Source organism: Embiotoca jacksoni, unplaced genomic scaffold, assembly GCF_022577435.1.
Source record: "Embiotoca jacksoni isolate LCO1_2020_lvr unplaced genomic scaffold, fEmbJac1.0.p SCAF_5, whole genome shotgun sequence".
NCBI lineage: Eukaryota > Metazoa > Chordata > Actinopteri > Embiotocidae > Embiotoca > Embiotoca jacksoni.
This window is the reverse complement of record NW_027185403.1, coordinates 9,479,647-9,507,079: the sequence shown is the minus strand read 5'-3', so window position 1 is coordinate 9,507,079 and position 27,433 is coordinate 9,479,647. Positions and strand designations below refer to the sequence as shown.

At 40.5% G+C, this 27,433-nt stretch overlaps 1 protein-coding gene across 1 annotated transcript in view; it reads right to left on the bottom strand.

Moving 5' to 3' along the window:
- dock2-like (dedicator of cytokinesis protein 2) overlaps window positions 1–27,433 on the bottom strand; it is a 94,980-nt gene that overhangs the window by 63,203 nt on the left and 4,344 nt on the right. Inside the window, exons 8-24 of the mRNA XM_069170664.1 lie at window positions 27,141–27,298; window positions 25,459–25,540; window positions 25,149–25,284; window positions 24,136–24,211; window positions 23,841–23,917; window positions 21,958–22,208; window positions 21,559–21,657; window positions 21,357–21,429; window positions 20,937–21,040; window positions 19,410–19,611; window positions 17,683–17,780; window positions 17,490–17,579; window positions 17,170–17,270; window positions 14,286–14,420; window positions 8,455–8,563; window positions 8,024–8,094; window positions 5,986–6,092 (exon numbers count right to left, since the gene is read on the bottom strand). Of these exons, the coding sequence (XP_069026765.1) occupies window positions 5,986–6,092; window positions 8,024–8,094; window positions 8,455–8,563; window positions 14,286–14,420; window positions 17,170–17,270; window positions 17,490–17,579; window positions 17,683–17,780; window positions 19,410–19,611; window positions 20,937–21,040; window positions 21,357–21,429; window positions 21,559–21,657; window positions 21,958–22,208; window positions 23,841–23,917; window positions 24,136–24,211; window positions 25,149–25,284; window positions 25,459–25,540; window positions 27,141–27,298 (1,969 nt within the window). The remainder of the gene's footprint in view (window positions 1–5,985; window positions 6,093–8,023; window positions 8,095–8,454; window positions 8,564–14,285; window positions 14,421–17,169; window positions 17,271–17,489; window positions 17,580–17,682; window positions 17,781–19,409; window positions 19,612–20,936; window positions 21,041–21,356; window positions 21,430–21,558; window positions 21,658–21,957; window positions 22,209–23,840; window positions 23,918–24,135; window positions 24,212–25,148; window positions 25,285–25,458; window positions 25,541–27,140; window positions 27,299–27,433) is intronic.

The following is a 27,433-nucleotide window of genomic DNA, read 5'->3' as shown; positions in this document are numbered from 1 at the left end:
ACAAGATTGTGAATATAAATGAGATGGGGGAACAGTGCGAGACAGCGGCATTTCCCCAAATGATTAAAGTCCTTTCACTTTACTCCATTAGTCTCATCCACAACCGCCCAAACTGCAGTCTCTGCAGAGATTGAATGACAGAAACTACCTCTTTCACTCTCATTTACCTTCTGGAACCATCAACCCAAAGCGCTGCAATAAGCGCAGCTATTTTTGGTCAGCTTGTACAACAACATTTTAAAAAATCACTTGGGGCAGAAGGCTCCTCCGCTGTCAAACACCCACACAGACATATTTATACACGCGCATGCCACTCCTCGGTCCCAATTGCCATTAATAATTCACTGGAGGTTTGGCTTTCAGTTTTCATTGGGTCTTTTTGAGCATTATCTCACTGCAGTTACGGTAAGGCGTAACATGAACCTTAATGTGATGTAGCAAGAGCTAATGCAATGCAGCATGGCATAAAATATTATATTAGAGCAAGACATAGGAGGAGGTAAGAAAAGAGGAGAGAAGAAGAAAAGATCAGGGCAGCCCAGGGCAAGGAACGGAACGGAAAGGTTTGTATAGCACGTTATGGGGCATCCTAACAGTGACACTAGAATCTAGTTCGATTATGTTGCAGCCCTGGCCCCCTTTTCCTGCTCAATGGCAATGCAGATCAAATATGTTCCTGTCCAGTGGTATTACCTTAGAAGTGACCAGTGGTGACACATCTCCAAGTAGGGGCACCTAATGGCAACACCTTGCATTGAACTTGAATGTACAATGGCTATACAATTGCAGGGAAAAGTGAGATGATAATTAATGAATGAGGAGAGGAGAGGAGAGGAGAGGAGAGGAGAGGAGAGGAGAGGAGAGGAGAGGAGAGCAGAGGAATGCAGTCACCAAAGATACTTCAGTTCATAGAGAGCACAATGGAGTAGAACAGAGAGAGGTACTTTGAGACAGCCTGAGGGGACGACCATATGACAATTACATTTTTATGGATTCAGATGTCTGTTAATATGTCTATATAACTAAGACTATATAGCATATTGGCACATGAGGGTTCACTGGACCACTAAGCAACATGTTATACACATATGCAGCCACACACTCACACACCCTGAGCTACAGTAAAGCTGATAGCTTTGAAATTATAGCTCAACAAGCGGCTTTGAGGATGGCTAGGGGGAATACATAACAACAAATGCAGGACTCTTTTGGTGCATGCAGTATGCTTACCTTCAGATTAACCCTCTTACATACATTACATATCATTTATACTCTACTAAAACACTGGGTTTTTACATTTGCTTTTAAAAGAAGATTTTGTCAGTAATAACCCATCCTATAGCCTAACCGCATGGAGTAAAGAAGTTGTATTTGCAGCCAGATCCTGCTTGGTCACACGGTCATAACTTTGTCATCTGAAACGCTCTTAGAAGCCAGATGTGGAAAACAGGATCCAGTATCATTATAACTGGGGCATAAAGTGACCTGTCACTAATGCTGATTGGGAGAGAATGTGGGGACAACCAAGATCACTCAGCTCTGATTAAAATCCTGATGATAATAACGGTACAGTACATCACTCATCCAAACTCATCAAGCACTGACATACATCTGTTAAGTAATCACAGCAGGGAAATATAGACATGATGTGAACAATGTCAACAATACTATATAATGTGTGGCAGTGAAATATAAGCAATTTAAGTAATGGGATTACTGCCATTTTCTGTTGATTGATGTGATCAAATAAAAAATTATATTTTACACTGGAGACCTTTCAGGTTTTTCTGCATTCAATGTTATTTTTTAGAAATAGCTGTACAAAATATTAATACAAGAGCATTACACTAAAACTTAGCGGCTTCATCTGTTTAACATATACTACAAGATGGGTGACACAACTGCAGTCTTTTCTCAAGCTGCACCGATGGAGGGATGAGAAATGGAGGCCAGGCTGAGAAAATACAGAGGGTTAGTGGATTGAATCAGGGACTTTGACCAGCTTTGGGAAATGAGTGGGCAAACAAAATGACAGACTCATCCCTCTGTCCCTCTGCTCTTTGCTCTCCCTCCTCTCTTTTTTTCCCCCTCTATTAGTGTTGATGCTCTCAATCTGTCACAGTGATTGCCTGACAGCATAATAATTTGCTTAAATTGAGCCATAATGCGCCTTGTAAATTTAATTTTGTCGCAAAACCAGATTAACCCCATATGACAGGATGCACATGTCTATCGATGCATTTGTGCCAGCATGTTTGTGTGCACATTGTGTGTGTTTGTTTGTGAATACACTGTGTTTGGCAAGACCCTTAATCCCAGGGGAGTATGCTGAATAAATCAGAGGAGTATTTTTGAGTGAAAGGAAAAAATAAATCCCAAACCCTTCAAACACTGCCCATGGATGTAACCAGTCACGAGAAAGCCAAACACATGGACACACGCACGCACACACGCACAAAAATTAATACATGTGACCAGATGACTGGACCTCATTTCAAAAATAGCAACAACTCTCTCAGTGAAGAACTGCAGAAAAAAAGTCTTACATAAAAGTATTAAAATAATCACTATATGGTATTTAAAGACTTAAACTATCCTGGTTTTCAGTGATTTTCACCCAAATACACCCACATTTGTTTTAGCAGATTAATTTATACCAAATTAAGTTCCTCTGTTTTCTGCAGAAAGAAGATACAGTCTGTGGTAAACAATGCCCACTTGCACAGAGTACTAGAAAATCTTCCAGTAAGAGAATGTGAAGGCAAAAGGTTTGGAGCGATCCCAAATATGCTGCTCACTACGCACCTCAGGCACTTGGAGGGCAAAACAACAACAACAACAACAACAACAACAACAACAACACACACAAAAAACAATGCACTGGCAAATGGCACTGTTTTGTGTTATTGATTTTTTGACACTGACGCGCGCGTACACACACACACACACACAAAATTCACTTCCATCATCAAATCGTTCCCACACTGGAGCAGTGTCAGGTGCTTTATATTTTTCCCTGGAGAGTGAGCTTGGCAGGTCTGCACAGACACACAGATAGACAGGTAGGGTTATTAAATATGTATTGCAGTGCAGTGATAGGACACCAGGGGCCATTAGCCATTATAAATATATAATTTAGCTCTGCTGCATATTTCAGCCTCATGGACGAATGGCATTCCAGCATATATGGCTTCTGATTAGCATCCCAATGCTAAAATGCATCTCAATTAGACTGAGTGTCATCCCTCATTTGAACAGGCAGGGATCGAGATGGACCGGGCCGATGTGAAAATGAACGAATAAATAAAAAGCTCCGTGCTGGAGGATGGAGAAAAAGAGAGCACAGGAGGAGCCAGGTGTCGCTGACCAGCAGCGTGCAGATTTGCTGATAGAATGACTGTGAGCAGGCCTTAAACTTTAATCCCTTCTCGACTGCTTAATGGAAAAACAACTCAAGTCACTCTCAAACTCCTTGATTTTTACGACCTCCCCAAGCTATTTTTTCGCTCAACACAATACCATTCACCTGCTCTCTCCTCTCTCTTTATCGGTGTCAAATCTCTCGTTCCATCCTTTTTCAACCAGCCTTTGTCTCTTTCCTATTCCTCTGTCATCCATCTTTTACAGTTCTTCAGTATCCTCCTGCCCCTGTCCATCCTTTACCAATTATCATGTCACCCCCTTCCTCTCTTTCCAGTTACAATTCCCCTCCCCTATTTTTTTAAGATTCTTCTATCCTCCTCTTTCTGTCCTCCTCTTTCTCAAATCGTTTCCTCACTCTCTATTCCTGTGTTTAATCTTATGTCCCTAGTCTCTCTGTTACCTCTGCCTGACTCCCTCTCAATCATCTTTACATCTGAAATGATATATGTTCCGAACAGAGACATTTGCAGTTTGAAAAATGTCAGTATACATGGGGAACTTTGTTTGTGAAAAACTGATGTGTGTATTTTGGCATGATGCCCCAAATTCCTTTGCTCATTTTGTCTTTATCCTTCTTTCTCCTTTTCTACCCTTCGTCCTCCTCGATCCGTTTACTGTCACTTTCAGTGCTCTCTTTGCTCTCTCCCTCCTTTCCTGGTGACAGTGTGACTCTGAGTGTGTTGACAGCAAGCCAGAGGGCCGAACCTGTCGCCTCAACCCCTGGGGAATCAATCATCTCAGCTAAGATCAATACCAAAGAACCATATCCTGGACTGGCTGCCGACTATGCTGGTAGCAAGTGACTGGGCAACAACAACATTCAAAGCATTGCACTCAGCCGTTAAGCATGCTCCACTGCATAAACACTGAGATACACAGACACACGCCCACCTTGACATGGTGTCATTAGCTGCTGTGAAACAAATACGTACAAATGTATTTTCATGTTGTGTATGAGAATGGATTAGTGCACACATGGAGCAATGTCCATGATGTCAATGAATCTGTCTTGTGAAGCCCTGCATACCTTTCCCTGCTGCACTCAGACCGATTTCTGTTTCACTCACGGTCTACCTCTAGTTCTTCAGTTTACACTGCGGAAGTCCAATGATGGGCCCCTTTATCGAGTCTGCATTATACAGCAGGCTCAACGTTTGCTCACTCTCTCCATCATCATGTGGACCTCTGCAGGGGAACCCACCACTTATCAGCCCGCTACAAACAAATTAGACTGAAATAACAGGGCTGAACAGAAGCAGGGGATGGACAGGGTACGGCTGTAGAGTGTATGATCACTGATGTGTAGTGCACTTTAAAGGTACAATACTGACAAATGTATGTGTCCTTGGCAATTATGTCAAATATAGTGAAAATCATTTACAAGTAGAGCAGTGTGAGAAGTGACACATTAATGATAGTGAAACGGCAGAGCTCTGAAAAGGCTTCCAGCCACAAACATTTGATGGTGTCCTTTAGGAGACAGCAGGTATCACCTGTGACATTAATATGGCTAACACTCGTCTCTCTCTAGATTCACCCTCAACACCTACTGAGGCGTGAATGTTGTACTCATTCAGCTTGCAATAGGATCCGTGGACATTTTCATTCTGGGTGGAGAGGGACTGTCAACACCACAAGGTCAAAAAAAAAAAAGCCCCACATCTCTGATACTCTGACTGACAAACAAATATCTGTTTAGCTCGATGTTGTTTTAGCCTTGAGACTGTTTAATCTCAGCACGAGTGACTTGGAGTGACCTTTACCATCAGTGAGGAAGGACATTAATCGGTGCCAGTCGTGCTGATTGTAATAAGATGGTATCTGACTGGGGTCCATTGCACTGATTGTAATGTCAGTGGGGGGAAACATAGCAGCACTAAAATTGTATGTTACAGCATCAACATAAACAATATATATTGTTTACTTTATTGTAAGGAAACAGATTGCAGCAAAAGATTGCTTGGTAACTGAACTCAAAAGTAAAAGCTAGCGAGAGTAACAGATAATTGAGCTTATCCTTTCAATTAACAAAAAAACTATAAACAAAAAAATAAATAAGTAAATCAGTGACATGTTCAAAATGAAAAAGATCACAGAAATGATGTAACATGTCAAGTCATTTCTATATGAATAACGATGACTCAACCCAGATGTGTGTGTTCACAACATAAACGCATACACACCATTATGTACTTTAACCATGTGACGGATGCTTTTATCCAGAGAGATTTACGGGATTGTCCAACAAGAGATGGAACATTACCCTTTTGATATTACCAGGATAAAACCTTCAGAGCAAAGAGCATCTTCACTGTCATAAAGTAGAGTGTGAGCAGATGTCTGCCCAGACCTGGTGCTGGGCTGGAGTTACTCACTGCACAACAGACCTTTTAATGAGATCTCTACCTTTAACTGAGAAGCACCTAATGCTTTGAAGGATTTCACGCAGAATCGGTTGTCAGTTTTTTTTTTATTGTTTTTTCACTTCATCGTGTAAAGTCCGCTGTTGGTTAGTAGCTCAGTACTGGGGTCTGTAACTGGAAAAAAAAAAAAAGTACACACCTTGTTTTTGGAAGAGTTTGCTGCTGACAATTTCAGTCATGGAGCCCACCTTCGTTTTCTGGAGTTTCTCAGGGGGTATGCAGGAATAAAAATCATACAGCAACTGACTGTGTAGAGAGAACGACAGGGGGTGTAATGAATAATCAGCAGGATCATTACGTGGGAAGAGCAACAGGTTTGTTTTTCTGAAACTGAGCACAATAAATATTCAAAAGGAATTTTCTACACAATATTGTACGTGCTCTCAATTTTAATAAAAGATGTCCAAGGTCTGGTTATTTGCACAAAACACAACCATCCCTTGGTAGGTCCAGATTTAAACATGCAACCACTAAAAGCAGCAGTCGTATCACAGTGGAAACATGAGCAGAGCAGTGTGCTGCATGAAAACAAATGAGCCTAAGCCTAAGCAAACTTTAATGAAGACACAGGTTTGACTTATCCTCCGCCCAAAATTCAATTTCAGAATAATTAAATGGGCTGGTTGCTGGCCCTGATGCCACTTAGAAAGATTGAATACTTAGAGTATGGCAAACCCTCTGTCTCCATTTTTTATCTGTGTCTCACTTTGTCTTTGTCTCCTTAAATTATGCCACATAGGCTGCGGTAGCACTTCCAATAATGGCATAAAAGAATGAAATGCACACCCTCCACCCCCAAACCAAAACATAACAAAAAAGTTTGTGTGACTTTGGATGTGCCCAAGTTGGAACGGGCACAAGCTGGGGCACAGAGGCTGAGTGCAGATTTATTAGTTCCACTAATCATCCGAGCTGAATCTCAGAGCCAACAAAACAAATGCATGGCTGACAATGTCTGCGCTAGCACTCCTCCACAGATCACACCACAGGTGAGTTTACAAGGTGTAGGAATGTAAATAGACAGGAGATGAGACAAAGCTTTGATGTCCACCTCATGCATGGTGATTGTAATTCACACAGCCTGCTTGTGGAAACCCTCCTCGAGGCAATTTTGATCAAGAATGCAATGGTGACCTTATTTTTAAGTTGAGATGGCTTGGATATGTTTGTGCATGAGTGTGTAAAAAAGTGCAGAAGAAAGGGACAATAAAGGGTGAGTGGATATGCGTGGAAGAAAGACAGAAAGAGGGACAGAAAAAATTAATGACAGAAGATAGAGTATGATAATATATGCCCTGACTTTTAACTCGACACCTTTCTGGACGTGTCTATTTGCTTCTGTGTGTCTGTGAGGCAAGTGTTAAAGGTAGCACCTCTGTGACACTGTGCTGACATCGAGCCACTAGAGGAACTGAACTGGCAGGTGAAAATAATCCATAAACACTCACACACGGACACAAAAACACACACAGGTCACAGAAAGGTGAAAAGAGAAATTATGAGGATGGGAGTGTTTGAAATTGAATGCGGCAAGTCATTGGTAAATTGATACAGTCATACCAAGACAATGGATGTATGTTTGGTTGTGGGATTGCTAGAAGACGTATAAAATGTTTGGAATTTGTAGTTTGAAAAAAAAAAAAAAAAAAAAGATGTCATTCATCATGTCATTTCCTGGGCTAAACACTATTTTGTAAGGTTGATTCTGGGTCAAGGAGAAGTTAAGCAAGCCATTCCCTCACTCGTTGTATTCTTCAGGAGTCAGAGAATTAAAGAGAAGAAGTTCAATGGCTTTTGTTTGATGGTTTTGGTGAAATTGTCATTTCTCTCAGGGGCACATGCAGGAGCTGCAGAGTGTGTTTGAGTGGTTGTCCTTGTATCTGTGTCAGTTTGATGAGATTTTTATCACCAGATAAAGGAGGTAAGGCTTGACCGAGATGGAATGTGTAGGAGACCGAAGAATGGGGGTCACTGAACAAAGCCAAGAGGAAAACTTGAGCTGAACTGAAAGCTCCCGTATATCCCCCTCTGTCAGTGTGCCTGAATCCAACCAAAGATAAGTTGCTAGTGTGTGTGTGTGTGTGTGTGTGTGTGTGTGTGTGTGTGTGTGTGTGTGTGTGTGTGTGTGTGTGTGTGTGTGTGTGTGTGTGTGTGTGTTTGTTTAAGGATAAGCTTACCTGAGGAGTTTGGCATCAAATACTTTCTCAACATCATGCAGGACTGTAGGAAGGTACTTCAGAGCAGCAACCTGGTGACAGACACAACAACAGACACTTCAAATTACTGTCTTGAAATCCTGTGGAAGGTGACTGCACCATCAAACGGCCTGTTTGATGGTAAAGTCATCACCTGTGAGAAAGGATCTATTTTATTTGTTTGTCTACAGAACTGTTTGTATGTCTGCTGTGGTGTCAGAATAAGAGGAAGACACGAAGTAGCAGAATACTGATGTAGTCAGAACCGCGTTAGAGATATGGGAACATGAGGAGAAGATGGGAAAACAGAAGAAGCCAAAAAGAGGTGAGGATAAAGATGAAAAGATTGTGAAGAGAATGTAGAGGAGCAGTAGTTGGTGAAGTGTGGATGCAGGTTGAGCGCACGTGATTACCCTGAGCAACAATGTGTTGGTGTAGTCTGCTTTCATCAAGTTGTTGATGGACTCAAAAAGCCTCCTCAATGACTCTTCAAACTCTGCCTGCTCCTTCCCCTCGTACAACCTACGTGGGCAGAGGAAAATTAATAGAAATGCAACAGGAGAAACAGAAATTGGCAGAAAGAGAGGACGCATGAGACAGTGTCAGAAAACACGACGTGACATGATTAGCAAGGGGGAAGCAGGGAAGAGAGAAGCAAAACAGATTGAGGAAGTAAGACAGACGACAGAAAACAGAAAACAACTGGTGTGGTGATAAATGATTGAGAGGGGAGCATGGAGAGAGAGAGTGAGACATATTTTTGCTAAGAAACAGAAATATGGAAAGACTATTCAGTAGTAGGCAAAAAGAACAAGTGCGTTTATTGATGCCTGTCAGAGTCAGGTTACGTGTAGCACTCTTTAAGGCAATCCCTATATCTATATATTACATAAAGAAACCTTGTCTTCTACTGACTGATTCATCTGTTAGACTTTATTATTTTGTTATACCTAATTTCTGATACGATTTAGTAGGACAATACATAATCATGAGATATGATAATCTGATGTACAACTCAAACCTTTCCTGAGAAATCTACTTTTTTTGTCACTCCATAACAAACCTGTGTACATAATCAGCCAAGTTCATACCTATTCCAGATTTTGTTTCCTGACTTTCAATTATTCCTAAAAACAACCAGTGACTTCACAAGGGTGTGAATTATCCGGAACTTGTTTTTCTTCACAGTTTAAATTGATTCCCAGTCGGTAATGATCATGTTTTTGAAGTTATCTTCATTGAGCCACGGCTGATTTTTCTCTGCAGTAAATCAGAGTAATCTAGCAACAAGTGATAGTCCATCTAAATTCTTGACTTTATAGGGAAATGGGGCATCATCTAAATTGGCTGGAGTTCCGCACATCTCATTTCTATATGATTGAAAATGCATCTGACATGAAGTTAAAATGTTGCACTTTAACTTTACTGCAATATTTCATTGTACTTGTGAGACTGAAAGGCCCAAAACAACAGTATCATACTGCCAAAGGAATTATACCAGAGAGCTAAACACTTGTAATTCAATGCACAACATTCAATTATAGTGGAGCATAAAACCAATGTAGTGTTATGTTGACAAAATTGCATGCAGCCAAGTCAAAACTAAACATTGATAAGCACTGACTACTGTGATTAGAACATCCTCTAATGAATCTAACAAAACCGGGCTATCTTTGTTGCTGCTACTCATATTGCATTCAAACACCCACACATCCCTCTAACATCCCTTCAGGTCCACTTCCTCCACCCTTAGCAAACGTTACTCCCATTCATCTCTCCACCCATTTCCTTCCCCCTTCTGCTTGCTATCTCTGTGTGATTCTGTTGCGCCGCACAGTTGTTAATTACAATTGAAGTTATGAGTGCTGGAGGGAAGGATTAGCATGTGGTACATAGCAAATTTAGCATGTGGAGGGAGGGATTAGGCGGTAACACACGGAGGTATTATCACTGGGCTCTTCGCAGAGTACAGTTATGATTACAGACTCATTGTCCCGCTTAATCCACCAGCCCTGTCTGTGCATAAGTATGTGATTGTGATTGTGTGATTGTGTGATTGTGTGCGGGTATAGAGATATTTAGACAAGTCAGGGTCATAGTTGGTGTGATAACACTGCGCTGTGTACTAACACCACACATATACTTTGCACTTCACTAGTTGTGTGCTGTATTTGGTAAAGTACATGATCACTGGAATACAAAATACAATTGCTACAACTTTTACACACACACACACACACACACACACACACACACACACACACACACACACAATGCAAATATGTCATACTAGCTCAGCAAACTAATACTAGAGACAGATAGAGAAGAGAGAGCGGTATAAAGGGACAATCAGCAGGAGAGAGGGAAATGAGTGAGGGGACACTGAGGAAAAGTTTGTGGAAAAGGAGGAAAGGACAGATCAGTTTCAGGCAGTTGTGGGTAAAAGAAAAACAGCAGCACAACAAGGCACCTCTAAACATATCTGCTGTGAGTTATGGAATTCCTGTCTGAGAAAATCAGTCACAAATGTCACCTTGTTTTGATTCATAGTTTCAGTTCCCCCCTGGATCAATCTGGGAAAATGTTCAAGGCTGCAATTAAGCAGCATTAAGTTTGTCAGATTTGAAACGCAGGCATTATCCACGACACATGGATGATAAGTGGTGCACACACCAAAACTGCTGAGATGCATCACTGCTTCAGACTTTGTAAAAAAAAAAAAAAAAAAAAAATTACTCTTCTCTGAGAACTAATCAGTGAAACTTTTATAAATGCAAAAATGGTGCAATGAGGCACACAATTACCTTAGGTGTTGTTAAATCCTATTTGTGTTTATGTTTATTCATGCAGAAAATTGAACAAACATCTTAAACCTATTTCACTGTGAAAAGTCTGGAATCAAAATCTATCTGACACTGTGACCTGAATGTTATGACGTATTTTGTCCTTATTCTAAGATGTGCTTTTACTCTTATTATTGTCTCAAAATAATGACATATCATTATAAGAAATAGATAACAAAACTACAGCTTAGTACTTGCGATAACTAGAAAAGATTGCATGACAAGAATAAAAGATCTAATAATAATATGATAAACTAATATGATGATCCTTTTCATATTTATGAGAAAACATTTTTATATTAGAAAAACACTTATCTTATTTTTATGTGACCAGATGAGTGCAATTTGCTTCCATATAAATAGGTGTGAAAATATTAAAGGGGAGAATTGAAGTTAAGAGAGAAAGTGAGACTTAAACATGAGGCGAGGAATAGAAGGAGGACGAGGGGAGAATAATACAAAGGAGGAATATATAACATCGCAGGTGCTCAAGGGAAGGAAAAAAGAAACAGATACAACTGATAAACTACATAACAGAGAAGCAATGAAGACTATAGAGCATGAAGGACAAAAAGAAGGTGACGGAAAGAGCAAAATTTGTTATTGCGTGCCTTACATATTTCTGAAGTAAACATCACGCATTCTAAATAGAGTTTGCATGAGCACAAAGCCAGCTTGACAAGCTAATAAATCTTCAATGCCACCTATTTAACTATTAATGACTGCTAGTCTTGATGGTGATGATGATGGAGCCTTGGAGATGCACCTCCACCACTGGTGGCTCCCATGAATACCTAATTCTCTGTTGGCATGACAGGACCTTAAAGTATGGAGTCATATCAGTCTCAGTACGAATGAATGCACACACAAAAAAAATTCACAAATGTATTGTAGGATTTATATGTAATCATTCTCACCACAAAAATATCTTTAAATGCACATAAAAATATTTATCATTATCTACAAACTGCTGGTCATTTGAGAACTGACAAAATTGCAGATGCAATGCTGTGTGATCATGTTAAATGATACCTTTGAATCTACACTCATGTCATTACCTGAAAAAAAAAAAAAAGAATGCACTCACATAAAGGCAGTTGAGTTCACAAAAAACAAGCAGTTTGGTTCAACAGTTTATGCCATACATGTAACAACATATAAATATGTTTGATGAAAATTTTAAATCCATGTTTATGTTTTTTTACATTCATATACAATGATAAATATTTTTGTGGAGAGAGTAATTTATACATAAACCCCAAAATATATTTGTAAAATCCCTCTGTGTACATGTATTTATATTGAGACTGAATTGACTCCATACTTATGAGAGGAAAATCTGATGAGAAGACTTTGGATGCAGGGGAAGTTCAAACTGTTGGCAGCAGGTAATTGAGACAACATCTAAAGAAGGGGAGATACCCAGGGGAGGCTGGTGACTGAAGTTTAGTCAACCCAGGAGTAGCGGAAGGATGATGTGATACACACAGGTATACTTAAATGTATATGTGCGTGTACACGCACATGCCTACACATGCACAATAACACACAAAAATGCCTACACCTACCTACTTGGGAATCCACACTAATGGCAACAAATCAGGCCTCATGAATACAAAATCAACATCAAAGTCCTAGAAGCGAGGCCATTTGACCTTGACATTTGATATAACCCCAATATTGTGGTAATCAAGTTTGGAGTGGTTGAACACACACCTCCTCTGTGTTATTATGCCGATGACATTCTGTTATACCTCACTGAACCTGCAAATTCATTCCCACCAAAATTACAATCAGGGGTGTACTGCTATTTGTTGAAATGCAGGAGCTCACCTGTGTGACTTGTTTCTAAGGTTGTGTAACCATTGTGGATACAAGCTTACATACAATAGTCAATCATGTATACTCGCATGGCTTTAATTTAACAAAGTAAACAATACAAATTATGCTATTTTAATCTAAATTGTTATTGTCCGATTTCAGTGACATATTCCTGAAAATGTTTCACAATAAAAGCCTTGTTGAGAAATGAAGGGCTTTCTCTACTGAAACACTAAAGGGCTATTACTTTGTGACACATACAGTAAGTTTTTATAAATGGGTAATGCAGTAACTTTACATGGGTGAATGGTAGCGGATCAAAATGAGGATATCATAAATCCTATGTTGATATCATAAATCAATCAATGCACCTTAAATGTCAATACGCAAACTTTGACCATTCCATTTGTTTTTATTTGCTCTCTTGTATGACGTACACTTTTGAGAGGATTGGATCTTCAAGCACTTAAAAAAATGTAAATTAATTTCAACCAGATCATGAGACCTGTAAACATTCCTCACTCAAAAGTGGCAGTGTCCAGTGCACTCTGGCCATACAACATTTATAATTACAATGCTTTAAAGATTATAGTGGCGCTTCTAGTTACCAGTTTAACTTTCCTAAAATTGAAATCCTCTAGTTTAATGTAAAGGATATTTACACTAAGTTTGTCTCATCTCTAAAATAGTCCTCTAATGCATTTGAAAGCCTGTGTACCCAGATTACAAAATTCATTTAGCACAGTATACCAAGATAATTGCATGAGAATGCTGGACCTTGAAAGGTGGATGGACAGACCCTTGTCCCTATTTGGCAGAATATTAAAAAAAAATACTATATTATCAAGATCAATTTATCTCCTCCAATTTTCAATTTATCTTCCAATAAACACATATTTCCATTTAAAAAAAAGCCCATAATGCCCTTTAGAAAATTAAAAGACAAACTTTCATTGACAAGTTGAATTCATATAACACAAACACACTCACTCACTCACACACTCACACACTCACGCACACAGAAATCAAGATCCACTCAATACTAAATTCTGCACAAAGTAATATACTGCTCCCAACCTTGCATATATGAACCAACACATCCACATCATTGTGTCTTATATAACTGCACACTTACCGACAAGCACACAGTCACTCAAGTCACCCACGAGTCACCCACAGGCAAGGCACTTAATGCTGCTGATCTGTCTGCATCAACTTTTACACTGAAGTTATAAATGGTGTTTACGCTTATCATATGGTGCAAATCTGGGCTTAGCACAGTGTGTCTCTGCTGCTTGAACTTTGTCTGCTCATGTTTGCTGCCCATTCAGCAGTCCTGCCCTGACATTAGCTCTCATTTGGCTGCTGCACTTCATCATCAATGCTTATTAGCAGCGTTAGTGCTGTAATCAGCAGCCTTTTCTCACAGACCTGTCAACAGCGATTACTTTGGCAAAGCGGAGTCACTGGGCTCTGTGCGTTTGCCTGCCTTCAAGAATCTCTATTTGCATCGTTGTGGATCCAAAAAGGAATTTGCAGTCATTATCATAAAGATCAGAGAAAAAAAACTACACACTCACTGGGAGTAGAGCATGCGTGAACGAACAATGAACTTGAAGATGTACTCGAGGGCTTTGAGGGTTCGGAGGATGGGCTCGCACTGTTCTCCTCGGCTGGACACATCCAGATACCTCTTCAACACCGACATCAGCTTTCTGGAAGAGAATGATATGAAGAAAACGGGACAGAGATAGAAAGGGAAGACAGAGGGAAATTGAAATCATTCAGACAGAATTGTCATTCATTTTCTGATTCTCCATTGGTTAGAAAGTTAATCACCAACTTCATTTTTCACTTCCATAGAGCAGAAAGACAGAGTGCAACAGAGTGAGAGAGACAGAGGGAGCGAGAGGGAGACTTGCAGGGAGGTGGAGGTGGAAAAATAGCAAAATAGTATTTCACACCTCAACAGATGTACCTTTCACAGCTCAGACATTTTATTTGCCCTCAAACGCATGGTGAAAAAAATCATTCTCCAACACATGCACAACCCACAGTCGTCTTTAGACACACATATATATATATATATATCTGTGTCAAAGCAGATGGAGAGAGGCGTGGGTGGCACAGAGTTCAGTTTAAGTTCATGACCTACAGAATCACCATTTCCCCGCCCAATCTCCCTCTGCATTGTCCCAATGACATACAATATTAGCATATTCATGACATATAATACAGTAGGCATACTGGGGGTCAAAATGTTTGGATTTGTAACGGCTCCATTTCCATTAAAATGGCAATTGGGGATCACCCACTAACCGGTTTAAAACTATCCAATCCTCTTAAACAATAAAAACTCCTTTTAAAAACTGAACTCTAATCTGGCCTCACTGCCATTAGGGCAGCCTTGAAAATATTACAAAAGTTATTCGGGCTTCCCTGGTTTTGTTTTGGTGCATGGCTTAGAGGCAAGCACAGGAGGATTTAGTATTTTTGAGAGCAGTTTAAAATGTAGTGAGAGGGAGTTAGAGAGTTTTACATAACAGGCTGACAGGCGATAAGCTGCAGTGACCCTCTTAAAGAGGGTGAATACCAACAAACTAGCAGGAGAGGGATGGAGTGATGCTGGAGACAGATGAAAAGATGGAGTAGAAAAAGAAAGGGAATTGGAGAGAAGGAGGAGGAGAGTGGTTGTGATAATTGGGCAAAGGATGCTAAAAGGAGGAGTAGAAGCAGTCGGGGGAACCAAGAAAAGATGAGGGAAAAGAGAGCTGGAGGAGTCAGACATATTGTTAGACATGTTTTTAATTTACTAACTGAAGCTTTGGCAATGCAAACAATGGTTTTCGCTAGTGTCCAATTGAACCAAGTAAAGTGAATTAACAGAGGAAGTAGCAGCCAAAGGCACTAAAACTGAGTGGCTGAAGTTATAATAAGTGTACTATAATCTTGTTCAGTCAAGAGCTCCAAAGGCCAAAACACACTGACCTCCAGTGGCAACTGGATACAGTGCAGTATTTAGCCACTTAACATTAGATCCTCAGATGACTAATGCTATGTAACTACTGCTACTAGTGCTTTTTAGGAACCACAAAACAGTCTACTTTTTGAATATCTGATGGAATTAAAAAATAATTTCAAAGAAGTGGATGAATTGTCTTGTGAGCTCCTTTGATGATCATGTGGTCGTTTCTTTGAAATGCAAACAAGAAAATTGCAAAACTTGCTAAAACACTGCTGATGTTCGAAGTGCAAAATGTTTTTGGGGATTTTCTGACGTGAATTCTAATATTAGTGTGACATCAATTTACTGACACTTTTATCAACAAAAGGAAATATAAAGCCTCAAATCAAGTTATGACATAGTGGTTAAAAAGTCGATAAACTATTTAAATTAAAAGCCAGTAGATGTGTTTAAATCTGCATACAAAAAAAATGACATTTATTGTATAAAACTGCTATTTTATTGCTTTCTATTATTCTATTATATTCTATTGCTTCCTGTATGCTGCTGTAGCAAAAGAAAATTCCCCTCGGGGTTTAATAAAGTAACTACCTAACCTAACCTAACCTAACCTAACCTATATGAAGCAGGAACATTGGTAAATCAGTCTACAATGATAATTAGTAAAACAAATTTTTACAGTCTTTGTGGTTATCTTTAATTGCAAGACCTTAAAAATGACTTGAGCCTGCAAAAAAATGACTCCAATCAATACTTTATGTATCAGACTGGTCCATTACAACTTGGTATTCTGTTGTTTATGTGGGAGATGTTTGATTACAGTATCTCATCAGTCCTGTATGTCACTGTGTCCTTTTCAACTTTTATTTTTAGTAAAAGTATTATTTCATGTTTTATTCTTACAGTGAAAATGCTGCTGTGTCACATATTATAGGGACATGACCATGTATGGCGTGAGATAGAAACTAATTTAGGTTGGAGTGATGCGATTATGTAAATTGCTTCATCAACACTTTTTGTATTATTCCCTTCTATCGCCCATCTACAAGCTAAACAAAAACCCACACCATCTGCCTTTGGCTGCAGATTTGATGTGTTGTGTTCTCATGTCATGCTGCACTGAGCCATTTAGACAAAACACAAAAATTCAGAAGTCTGTTTCCATTTTTTGAGCTGTTGTTGCCATGTGTCACTGTGATTGGCACAGCTGGTAGAGCAATGAGACCAGTGATGTGAGTGACTGAGAGTGAATTTCCTTATCACTACACCCTATGATTTGGATTCAATTTCACCAAACCCTTTTGCATGCTGCACCGCTGCACCTGCATGAACCAATATAGCAGGTGCACGCCCACACAATCAGTGCACCCAAGAACTACCACTTCACACTTGTCACTGCACTACGTGGTTCAAAAGAGCCATGCTATTGAAAACTGTACCTTCACTCTTTCAGGAATGACATGTCAGTAAAGGGGTTTCTGATTGAGGAAGTAACCTACTTGTAGGCCAGTGTGGCGCTGAAATGCTGCTTGATGTAGGCCTCCAGCACTGTGTTGAAGTGCTGGAATTTTCTGTCAGCAATCAGACCTATGATGTATATCTGTCAGACAAAAAGGAGAACAGAGGCAGAGTATCACTTAGCAGTAGACACTTACAAGGCAGATGAGAAGTTATCTACAATCATCTGACAGATGTGTTTATTTGGAAAAAAGATGGAGAGTCACAGACAGCCTGTCATGAAATCGGCTACATTTGTTGATAAGGCACACGCGCAGAGTCAGACCCGCAAACCTTTCCTTAGCACACACCACACACTCACCAGGGCATCAAACACGAGGATGTCATAGTCGTCAGTCTGAGAGTGTTCCATCATAATGTTGAACAAGGCATCCAGGGTGTCCTGCAGGAACTACACACATATTTACAGACAAAGGAGAGAACCAGTGAGACCGCAAACACACACACCAGTCTACACACTTATGTAAAGACACACTTGCATTCGCACCACTGACCTTGACCACCTCCTCTCCATCAATGATTTTCAGTTTCTCCAGGTTTAATTTAAGGAGTTCAGGCCGGGTCCTCCACTTGAGCAGTCCCAAGAGGCCCACTGAAGAGGAGGGACACAGAGAATATGTTCTGCTCAGGTGTGTGTATGCAGGTACATGGACGCACTTGTGTTGGAGTGGATGCTGCTCAAAGCCAGTACAATTGAAATATCCTCTCAGTCATGTATGTAAATATATACAGTATACTGTATATTGCCATAAACAAAGCTGTATATTCAGCTCTGTGTTTTTAAGATCATCTCTAACTTATTAACAACAGTACCACGTGTGTCAAGTGATGATTTGTCATGGCGACAGTGCCTGTACCTCTCCGGTTAGTGAGAATTTCAAGTGAACAGTAAAATCCACGGTATCTGTCATTAATTCTGCTACAGTTTGACACGGGGCAGATTTGCATGTCTCTGTAGGGCCTGCTCAAAGCTCACTGCTTTCCCTGTCCAATAATTTCTGACTCACACAGCCAAGCCGCACATCTGGTGGGTGGCCCTAAACAACACTGTGTGCATGCATGCCCGGAAGTCTGTGTGTGTCTGTGTGCGTCTGTGTGTGTGTCTGTCTGTCTGTGTGTGTGTGTGGTACAGGTGATTAATATGGCAGGATAATGTTCATTATAGTGATGGAACTGGCTTCCTCTGTAACAGCTGTTGCGATGCACCTGTGTCTGATGCACCTTACTGTCTGGAGTGTACGTGCGTTTATGCATTTGTAGATGTGACTGTGCACCTCGGGGTGGATGTGTGTGTGTGTGTATGTGTGTGTGTGTGTGTGTGTGTGTGTGTGTGTGTGTGTGTGTGTGTGTGTGTGTGTGTTTCTGGCCAGTGTGGCTGCCAGCCTGATTGTGTAGGACAAAATGAGGACACTCCCCACTAATAAAACCCATGTATGTACATAGCCTTCCCTCCATCCTTTGCTTACTATCCCATGGCTATGCACACACTCGCACTCGCACACGCAGATCGCACAAGCAACCGCACAAGCACGCAGGCACGCAAGCACTCGCACACACACACACGCACACATTTGTAGCTCAGGCAACATTCATCTAATTAACATACTGGTGAAGTTGTACTCAGCTCATCTTTTGACCCCAAACCAACAATAACACTGCCTAATCAAGTCAGAAAAATGTTCCCTGTATTTCATCATCAGTTTTATGGGTTTTCAGGGAGGAATTTTAGTTTTCCAACCACTTAGCCCAAGACAAGATGCCACTTTGGACCAGTAGTGCTTTCCGTTTTAACGAGACCCACTGAGCAGTGGATTTGTCCTCTACCAATTTCACAGCCAAATGATGATTCATTGTCTTGGCGTGGCCTTATTACACTGTTGAAAGATGTTAATTAATGTTTTTTGACGTGTCAGGTTTAATTTCAAACATCCTCCTCCTCCTCCTCCTCCTCATAAGTTCTGTCTTGACCTTTCTTCAGCTGTTGTGTATATGTGTATATGTGTATATGTGTGTGTGTGTGTGTGTGTGTGTGTGTGTGTGTGTGTGTGTGTGTGTGTGTGTGTGTGTGTGTGTGTGTGTGTGTGTGTGTGTGTGTGTGTGTGTGTGTTTTTGCAGAAAACATTTTTAACCTGCCAAATCTCTAGAGTAGTAATTTTGGCACAATGTCACAGAGCAGGTATTTGAACATTGTAATACCTGCCCTGCACACACTGGCACTTACCATTCTGGGTGAGTTTGGTGGAGCAGACCAGGGTGGAGATGCTGAAGGTGTCTCTGGAGCTGACTGACAGGCCTCCTCCACCCCCAGACACACTGCTGGAGCTGCGGCTCAGCGCTGTCCCCTTGTGGGTGTCACTATGTTGATAGCGGGTCGACGGCAAAGACAAGTAGGAGTTCACATCTTCCATGCGCTTGCTGTCACCCTGCCAGGACAAGATTATATATATATATTTTTTTTAACCCAATAATGTTAACACACTGGTAATGCTACAACTTTGTTAATCATGGTGCAGATGTTTGGTGGATGTCTCGGCAGCACTGGGACAATAATTATACCTCCTGTGTTTAATAGAAATGTATTGACGCAAACGTAGGAGCAGAAAACAAAGAGACATTGGGATTTGCTACACTTGCAGGGGTATGTCAGGCCAGCCTTGGAGAAACAAATGACAAGCAATCACTGAGGTCACCTGTTCCACAGCAGTAATCCTCTGTGATGGATATTCCTTATCTATTTATGCCTAACTCATCTTGAGTTCGTAAATTCATAACTTTGGAAACAGTCGGGTAAACAGGTTAGACATATACAAGCACAAACAAAAACAACAACAACCATTGGTACAGCATTCTTCTCCATAGTTGAAAAGATTTAACAGAGTAAAGAGATAAATAAGCGAACGTGATTAGATCTCTCCGCTTGGCATCTTGATTTGTTTGTTCACGTAACCATACTTAAATCATTGTACATTGCTCCATATTTAAGTTGATCAACTTAAAGTCATATTTTAACTCTGCTCCCGTTAATGTCTCGCCATTAAATCATGAGTGAGTGGCTGGAAAACCCGGGGAGTAGGAGATTGAAGCCATGACTGGCACAGAGATCAAGAGGAGTGCAGGGATAACGAGAGACAATCGAGAAAGAGGGCACACGGGGACCATCCATTTGGGCTTTGAGTGAATCAGGAGTAATTAATCTTCATTGCATTCGGCATTTAATCAATAAGGGGATTCAATCTTAGCTCTGGCTCATTTGACAGGAAATCTATTTGGCTTCACTCAATTCGTATGGGTGGCTATAATCTCCTGTCCACACTCACTATATATTTGGGTGTGCTTTGATGATGTGCTATTCGAAAATTCTTCTTTTTAGCATTCATCTACATTTTTTTTACCATATTTTAGGCAAATAACTCGTTATACTTCAAGTGTTTATAAAGTGTAATTCCTAATAATAGGCTCATTGTGTCATTTATTACTTTTATATCTTAATAAGTCTGAAAGCTTTGCATGTTGAGGTCCTACTCACTTGCATAATGACATTATTCTGCAAAGTGAGGGATGAGGAAGATGGAATCTGGGTGGCAATAAATAAGGTGCACACCCATTTCTAATGAAATTTGGTTGGTTTTTTTTGTGATTTTTATCAAATTTATTATTTACTTGACACATTTTTCTTTGAAAAGGACCCTGAAGCCATTCAGGATTTCAGCTGCTTTCTGTCTGCAAAGTCTTCTTTACTGGTTCTGACCTTGAAGACCACAAGGTCATGCAGTCCATCCTGGAGAACTGTTCCATCCTCCTTCATCAGGCGCACAAAGGCCATAGCAAAGTTCTTCTCACTCTTGTCCTTGGCTTGAAGATAAAGAGGTATGTGTAAACGGGATCCAGTAATGGTCGGGGGGGGGGGGGGGGGGGGGGCACATCAGGGGAAGAGAGACAAGGGTGGGGAGAAGATGAGAATTCAGACATGGAAGGAAGAATAACTATTCATTTGTAAAGATCAAGTGTGTGTAATGATGCCTGAGGTCATTTTCCAAATTGGGTACAATCATTAGGTCCCTTCAGTATCATATTGTGCTCAGGAGATCAGAGGAGAGGAGAGGAGGTAAGAGTTTGGGTCTATTGAGAAAACAGACAGGTAGAGGAAGGAAGAGAAGGTGATACTCACACTCCTGCGAGGAGCGGTGTCTGAACATGAAGCGTAAATGAATTCTGTGCATTTCTTCCAAAGGGACTGCCACCTGCATGAAACCTCATGTTATTGTAGAACATAATATAATACATATACCATGGCATTCAAAACAAACATTTGAAAGAAGTAGTTGGTAGATAAGGAAGCAAAACACACACACACACACACACACACACACCTTAAATGTCTCCATCCAGCGAGGCTGTTTGACTTGGTAGTAGATGACGGACTTGTACTCACTGACTGCCTTCTCCCCTGCTCCCAGACAGATGGAGTGCTAGGAAAAACGGAGGGAGAGAAAAATATGCCTCGTAGTGACTTAAAGGATTTTATATTTGTGTGTGTGTGTATGCCTAAAATGGATTTTCATTCTGGGATAAAGCAGCGTTTATGTGCCACTGACTGTGAGAGGGTGAGTAAGTGCTTGATCACTGGTGTGCTTGCTCACTGGCCCATACCACCTCAGTCGCTTAAAAACACCAGTGTGTGCTCCTGCACACTAACTCAAACTCCACTCACACAGAACCCTGTTTATACAAACACGCTGACATGCCTGGTCCCTCTGCACGCAGCTCACCTGTATGACTTTGCCCTCCTCATCACAGACCCACATGATGACCTCCACGTTTTTCTGTGTTGTCTTGTTGTATTTGTCGAAGTCGCCGGCCTGTAAGGTGAGGTAGATGTCATTGCGAACATCTCCTGGCATAATGATCTCTGGGAAGCCCAGCTTGCGGGCAACCACGGTTCTGCGGTCCACCAGGTGAGTGTATTCCTTCCGAATCTGAACGATGTCCCCAACCAGAGCCTTCATGGTGACCCACAGACCTGGGGGGTGGAGTTGGAGAAGGAGGAAGGCTGTGTATTAAAATAAATATCGATTTCTGGGAGGCTGCTGAATCTTTCCTCCAGAGCAGCATTATGTGTTTCCCTTAGAAAATATATTCTGGATAAAGCCTCGAAAACGGTCACAACACAGTATCATCATGGGACTCCAGCCATGTGAAATTATATTTTACAACCTTTAAACTTGTTTTTCACCATAAACAATAACAAATGTGAAAAAAAAAAAAAATTGTATTGTAGGATTTCACTTGTGTGAAATCATACTAATTGTACTAATAAAGCTTAATGTTGACTGGCCTTTATTCATTATTAAAAATAATTACTTCCTGGTTTATTCTTCATTGTGGTTATGAGAGAGTTAAACTGAATACTTCACAGAATTTTGTGGGACCAAATCTGAATAAATTTACGAACATTTACTGGGAAAAGTAGGTGGCACTCCAGTCTATTTTGAATGAACATTCAAGAAATTAGTTTTCGTTTTGCTCACAGGTAAGTACATACAAATGAAAGCCAAATGACTGAAAAAAATATCTTCAAGGCCCCGCAGTAATAAAACTGAATATAAAACATTTTAAGATGTTTTCAGGTCTTAAAGGAACCCTGAAACACAAAGCCCGAGGGGCTGAACTTAATGCGTGCGCCACTTTGTGTAAATGTTTAGTGCTTGTGGGAAACATAACGTTAAAATAAACTGGGGATGTGAAAATGTCTGCCGGTACAGACTAGACTGTAATCAATACTGCAAATGTTCTGTTTTCTATTCAGGGAAGGGATGTTAAACAGAGGAGTGAAGGAGAAAAAGAAAACATGAAGGCATTACTGTAATAGACAGGAATCTAAAAAAGGGCTCTCACAGAAATCAGAGAAATTAGATGAAAACTCAAAGAAAAGAAATGGACAAGAAAGGGGAACAAGGGGTGAGCTATTTTAGGAAAATACAGAGTTGGTGAAATCTAGACTGTGTCAAAAACCCACATTTTCAAGGCTAACCACTTACCTACAGGGGAAACTGTATGTGTGTGTGTGTGTGTGTGTGTGTGTGTGTGTGTGTGTGTGTGTGTGTGTGTGTACAATAGTGAAAGCATCTCAAAGTGAGAGGAAGGAGAGATTAGGGGTGAGTAATGTTAAGAACAGACATCTGGTGGCCTCAAGTGCTCCTTCCATATCTGCTCGTCCAGGTGCTTCTCTCATATCTAGGTTACGCTCAGGGCCTTGAGGAGTGAGAGGAAGATAAAAGCTGAGCGATATGACATTGCAGTCCAACATGCAGGGTTACTCTGTGTGGAACAAGACAGTGTTACCCATCGGGGTTGTCAAAGTAACCCATAAACATGAGGTAGTGGCCAGCGAGACTGGAGGATGGTGAGGGAGAAATAAAGGGTAAGTAATATGAAAACATCGGCTCAAGGGCGACCACTATCCATCAGGATAATATCCTTCATTCCCACCTACGGGCAGGGATGCAAAGAGAAATGGACATTTTATCTGACCACAAATACTGCAGCCTACACAGTCCAGTGGGAACTTTCAGTGTACAGGACCACTAATCTTTACAAGAACATTCATGTGGTTTGGAAACAGAGAGAAAAGCCTGAGAGTGCAGAACAGTACCTTGGCCACCACTGTCTCCTCGTAATGCTGTCACTTTGGTCAGCAAGTTGTGGAGAAAGTCATTCTCAGCAATAACCCTGGAGCAGAACACACACACATATGAACACACTTGAAAACACAAAGAAACCATTTAAGCTTAAAACTGTGCAGAAGCTGAAACCTTCATACACACAGAATTAAAATTCTGCTATTTTAATGATATGGAGGATCTGGTAACAGAACAAGTTGGACAGTGAAGAAAAGGAGGGAGACAGCTAGAAGAGGTGAAGAAATAGAGGAGAAAAATAAAACATACGGGAAGAAAGGGATGAAAAACTGCTTCTCCTCTCCACTTTCAGTCTTCCCTTTGATGATATCACTAATGTCCATCACTGCCAAGAGAAGAAAACAAATGTGTGTGATTACGAAATCAAAGGAAGCACTCTACAGTAATTTGAAATGTGGCTTCACAAAACTGGCCTAAATTCACTCTCTAATAGCTGTTTTGTGAGGTTATATGAGGAAATAAGCAACTTTTTTGAGCCAGTGGGAGCAACATTATCCTAAAGAGTAAAAAAATAAAAAATAAAAAAAAAGAAGTTGACGGTCACCATAAATGTTTTGTTTGGGTAAAAGATTATGGTTGTACCACGCAGCTCCCACATGGAAATATGGGCGATAATACCTGCAGCGGCAGCAGCTGGCAAATCAAACAAAATGACTCTGACCTTTAGGGAACAAAAGTAAAATGACTGAAGAGGCCACTAAAAGTCATTATTGTTGGCAAAACAGGTGAAACTTGGTAATGAAAGGAGACACAATAGCCTTTTCTGTCATAAAATATGTTACAGCTTTCAATGACAGATGGAAGGCGCCCTGTGGAGTTTTCGTGTAAACACAAAGTTTCTGTTTACATTCAGCATTACTCAAAAAGGCACACTGTGTGTGTCCTTGAGATCTAATAAATATGCATTTCCTTCCTTCTAAAGCATTTACAAAGCTTGCAGTGCTCTTCACTGCTGTTGCTGGAAAGTGTGTTTCCTGATATGTTACTGCCATCTGTTGATCAGTGGAGGAGTGTGAAACCGTTCAGTGGAATGTGTATGGCATCACCCACATCTATGTGTGTGCATGTACATAAAGCTAAGAAAATGAGGACCCACACAAGAAGACAATGTTCATCGTTTATAGTGGTCAAAAACTCTTAAGGGAACCTTTAATCTATGTCTGATAAATACTAAACATTTTGTACATTGCCTCATCACTAGGATTACCAATTTTAGCAGCACTTTCATCCAAAAAAATTAGTACTGTCTTCTGTTGAATTACCTGCCACCCCGAAAGGCCGCCTCAGGCCCTGAGTGCACTTCTTGTTGTTTGTTTCTTTCAAGTCCATCCTGCCCACTCTTACTATCTGACAGATCAGATAAATCTTTTCTCTGCTCAGGTCCTTGTTGCCCAAGTCCTGGCAGACAGAGACAGAGAGAGAAAAAGAGTAGAAATATTATAGGGAATGGGAGTAAGAAAAGCTGGGCATAAAATAAAACAACAATGTGAACTTCTAATTCTTCACTCCATGACAGTGAAGTGTCTGCAGAGCTAAGAAACCATGTAACAGTGCCCTCCTGTGGTCACTTACCGTAAAGACAACCTTCAGGTTGTTGAGCATGTCAATCTCTTTCGGGACACCGTTTTGCGCCCAGTGAACCAAGTAGTTCTCACTGCACAAAGGAAGGTAAAGAGTTAAAAGACACACACACACACACACACACACACACACACACACACACACACACATATATATATATTTCATAGATATTTAATATTGTATTAAATGATAACGGTAAAAGTATATATATATATATATATATATATATACCATTATCATTTAATACAATATTAAATATCTATGAAATAGTTTAGCATACAACCAAACATACTATAAGAAACTGCAGCAACAATAGAGATGTTGTCATCCCCCATAACTGAAATATTTGCTCAAATTAAATTCTGCACACATGGCAGCCTGTCTGTTGTACTTTAGCACAGCGCCTGCAGTTTAATGATGTGACATTAAATGATTTCAGTGGAACTAAAGTTCAAATGTTTCAGTCATGCCCTGACAGACACACTGAACCACTAATGTCGCCCTGTGCAGCTGCATAATACGTTGCATTGAAGCGATGAAAATACAACGTCTCTTTTTCCAGTAGCATTATCCTGACATACAAGAATGTGCAAGACACAGAGGGGGTGAGTGGATAGATACCTAGTGAGACAGACTGAAAATGTCTGAGTACAGTAGAGGTGAATCAAAGCTGAGAAAGATGTTATACCTTCCTACAACATTCCTGTCAAAAACCCAGCTAACCAAGAATTTAACAAATCAAACAAAAATAAGACATGAAGATGAGACAGTAGAGAATCAGGAAAAACAACTTAGAAAGTAAAAGACAATCTATCTGTGGTTGGTATATGTAAAAAACAGACGATTGATTCAGGTCTATCTTAATACTTCCAATTGCACTGGCTAGATATAGCCAGTTTGACAGAGAGTGACAGGGCTTAACATCAGCACTGTCAGGCACCACATAGTGCTGCCAGTCAGCATCTGCTGCCCTGTAATTTTATTTTCTGTATATTTATTTTTGTCATACCATTGTTCTAATTTCGTGAGCCGCAACAATTGGGGAGAGGCGAAGGAGAGGTATATAGACAGGAGAACATGGAAGAAAAGGGAGGGGAGTGTGTGTGGGTGGGGACGTGTGCCTGCATGTGTGTGTGTGTGTGTGTGTGTGTGTGTGTGTGTGTGTGTGTGTGTGTGTGTGTGTGTGTGTGTGTGTGTGTGTGTGTACATGTTTTAGACAGCTGAGGGATGGAGGTAAGGTAAAAAAAAGATCTGAACATTGAATTCAAAGTTGTTTTCATATATTGCAGACATTGAGGGAAGAAACGGAAGATACAGTAGAGGATAAAACCCCTTAAGCTTATTATTCCCATATTTTAATTTCATTCTATGATCTCAATTCTTGACTCACGAGATAAACAATACAGTATTATAATCTTAAAACCTGTTTTTTCATACAACTTTTTTTTTTAAATCTTTATGACCCTCTCTATGATTTCAAATGAAAGAAAGAGGAGATCAATTAAATCTCCCAAACTTCTTGATTTGCCTGAACAGGCATGTTTAATCTTCCATGGGAATCTGGGGCTTCAAATCATCAAATCCCCTTTACAGACCTACACATATCCAAAATGTTTGCACAATCCACCATCTGTAACAGCTTCAGTGGCTAAAGTAAAGGGAAAAAGTCACACCTGATGATGGTCTGTTTGATGGGATCGTAGAGTGACATGAAGAGCTCGGAGTCCTCTCCGATGCGACAGACAAAGTTCCTGACAAAGACGTAGAGGCTGTGTGTTGGGGAAGAATGGATCCGGGCTGATATGCCACTGTGGTCTGACTGGGTGTTGGACTGCAGGAGAGGAAATAACCCAAAGCAATGAATTTGGTAAAGTCTTGACAAATCTGTCTGTCTGTATAATATTCTATAATTGTTATTCTGAAATGTACCAGCTGCAGCATCCAGATTGTGGTTTTGTGAGGCAGA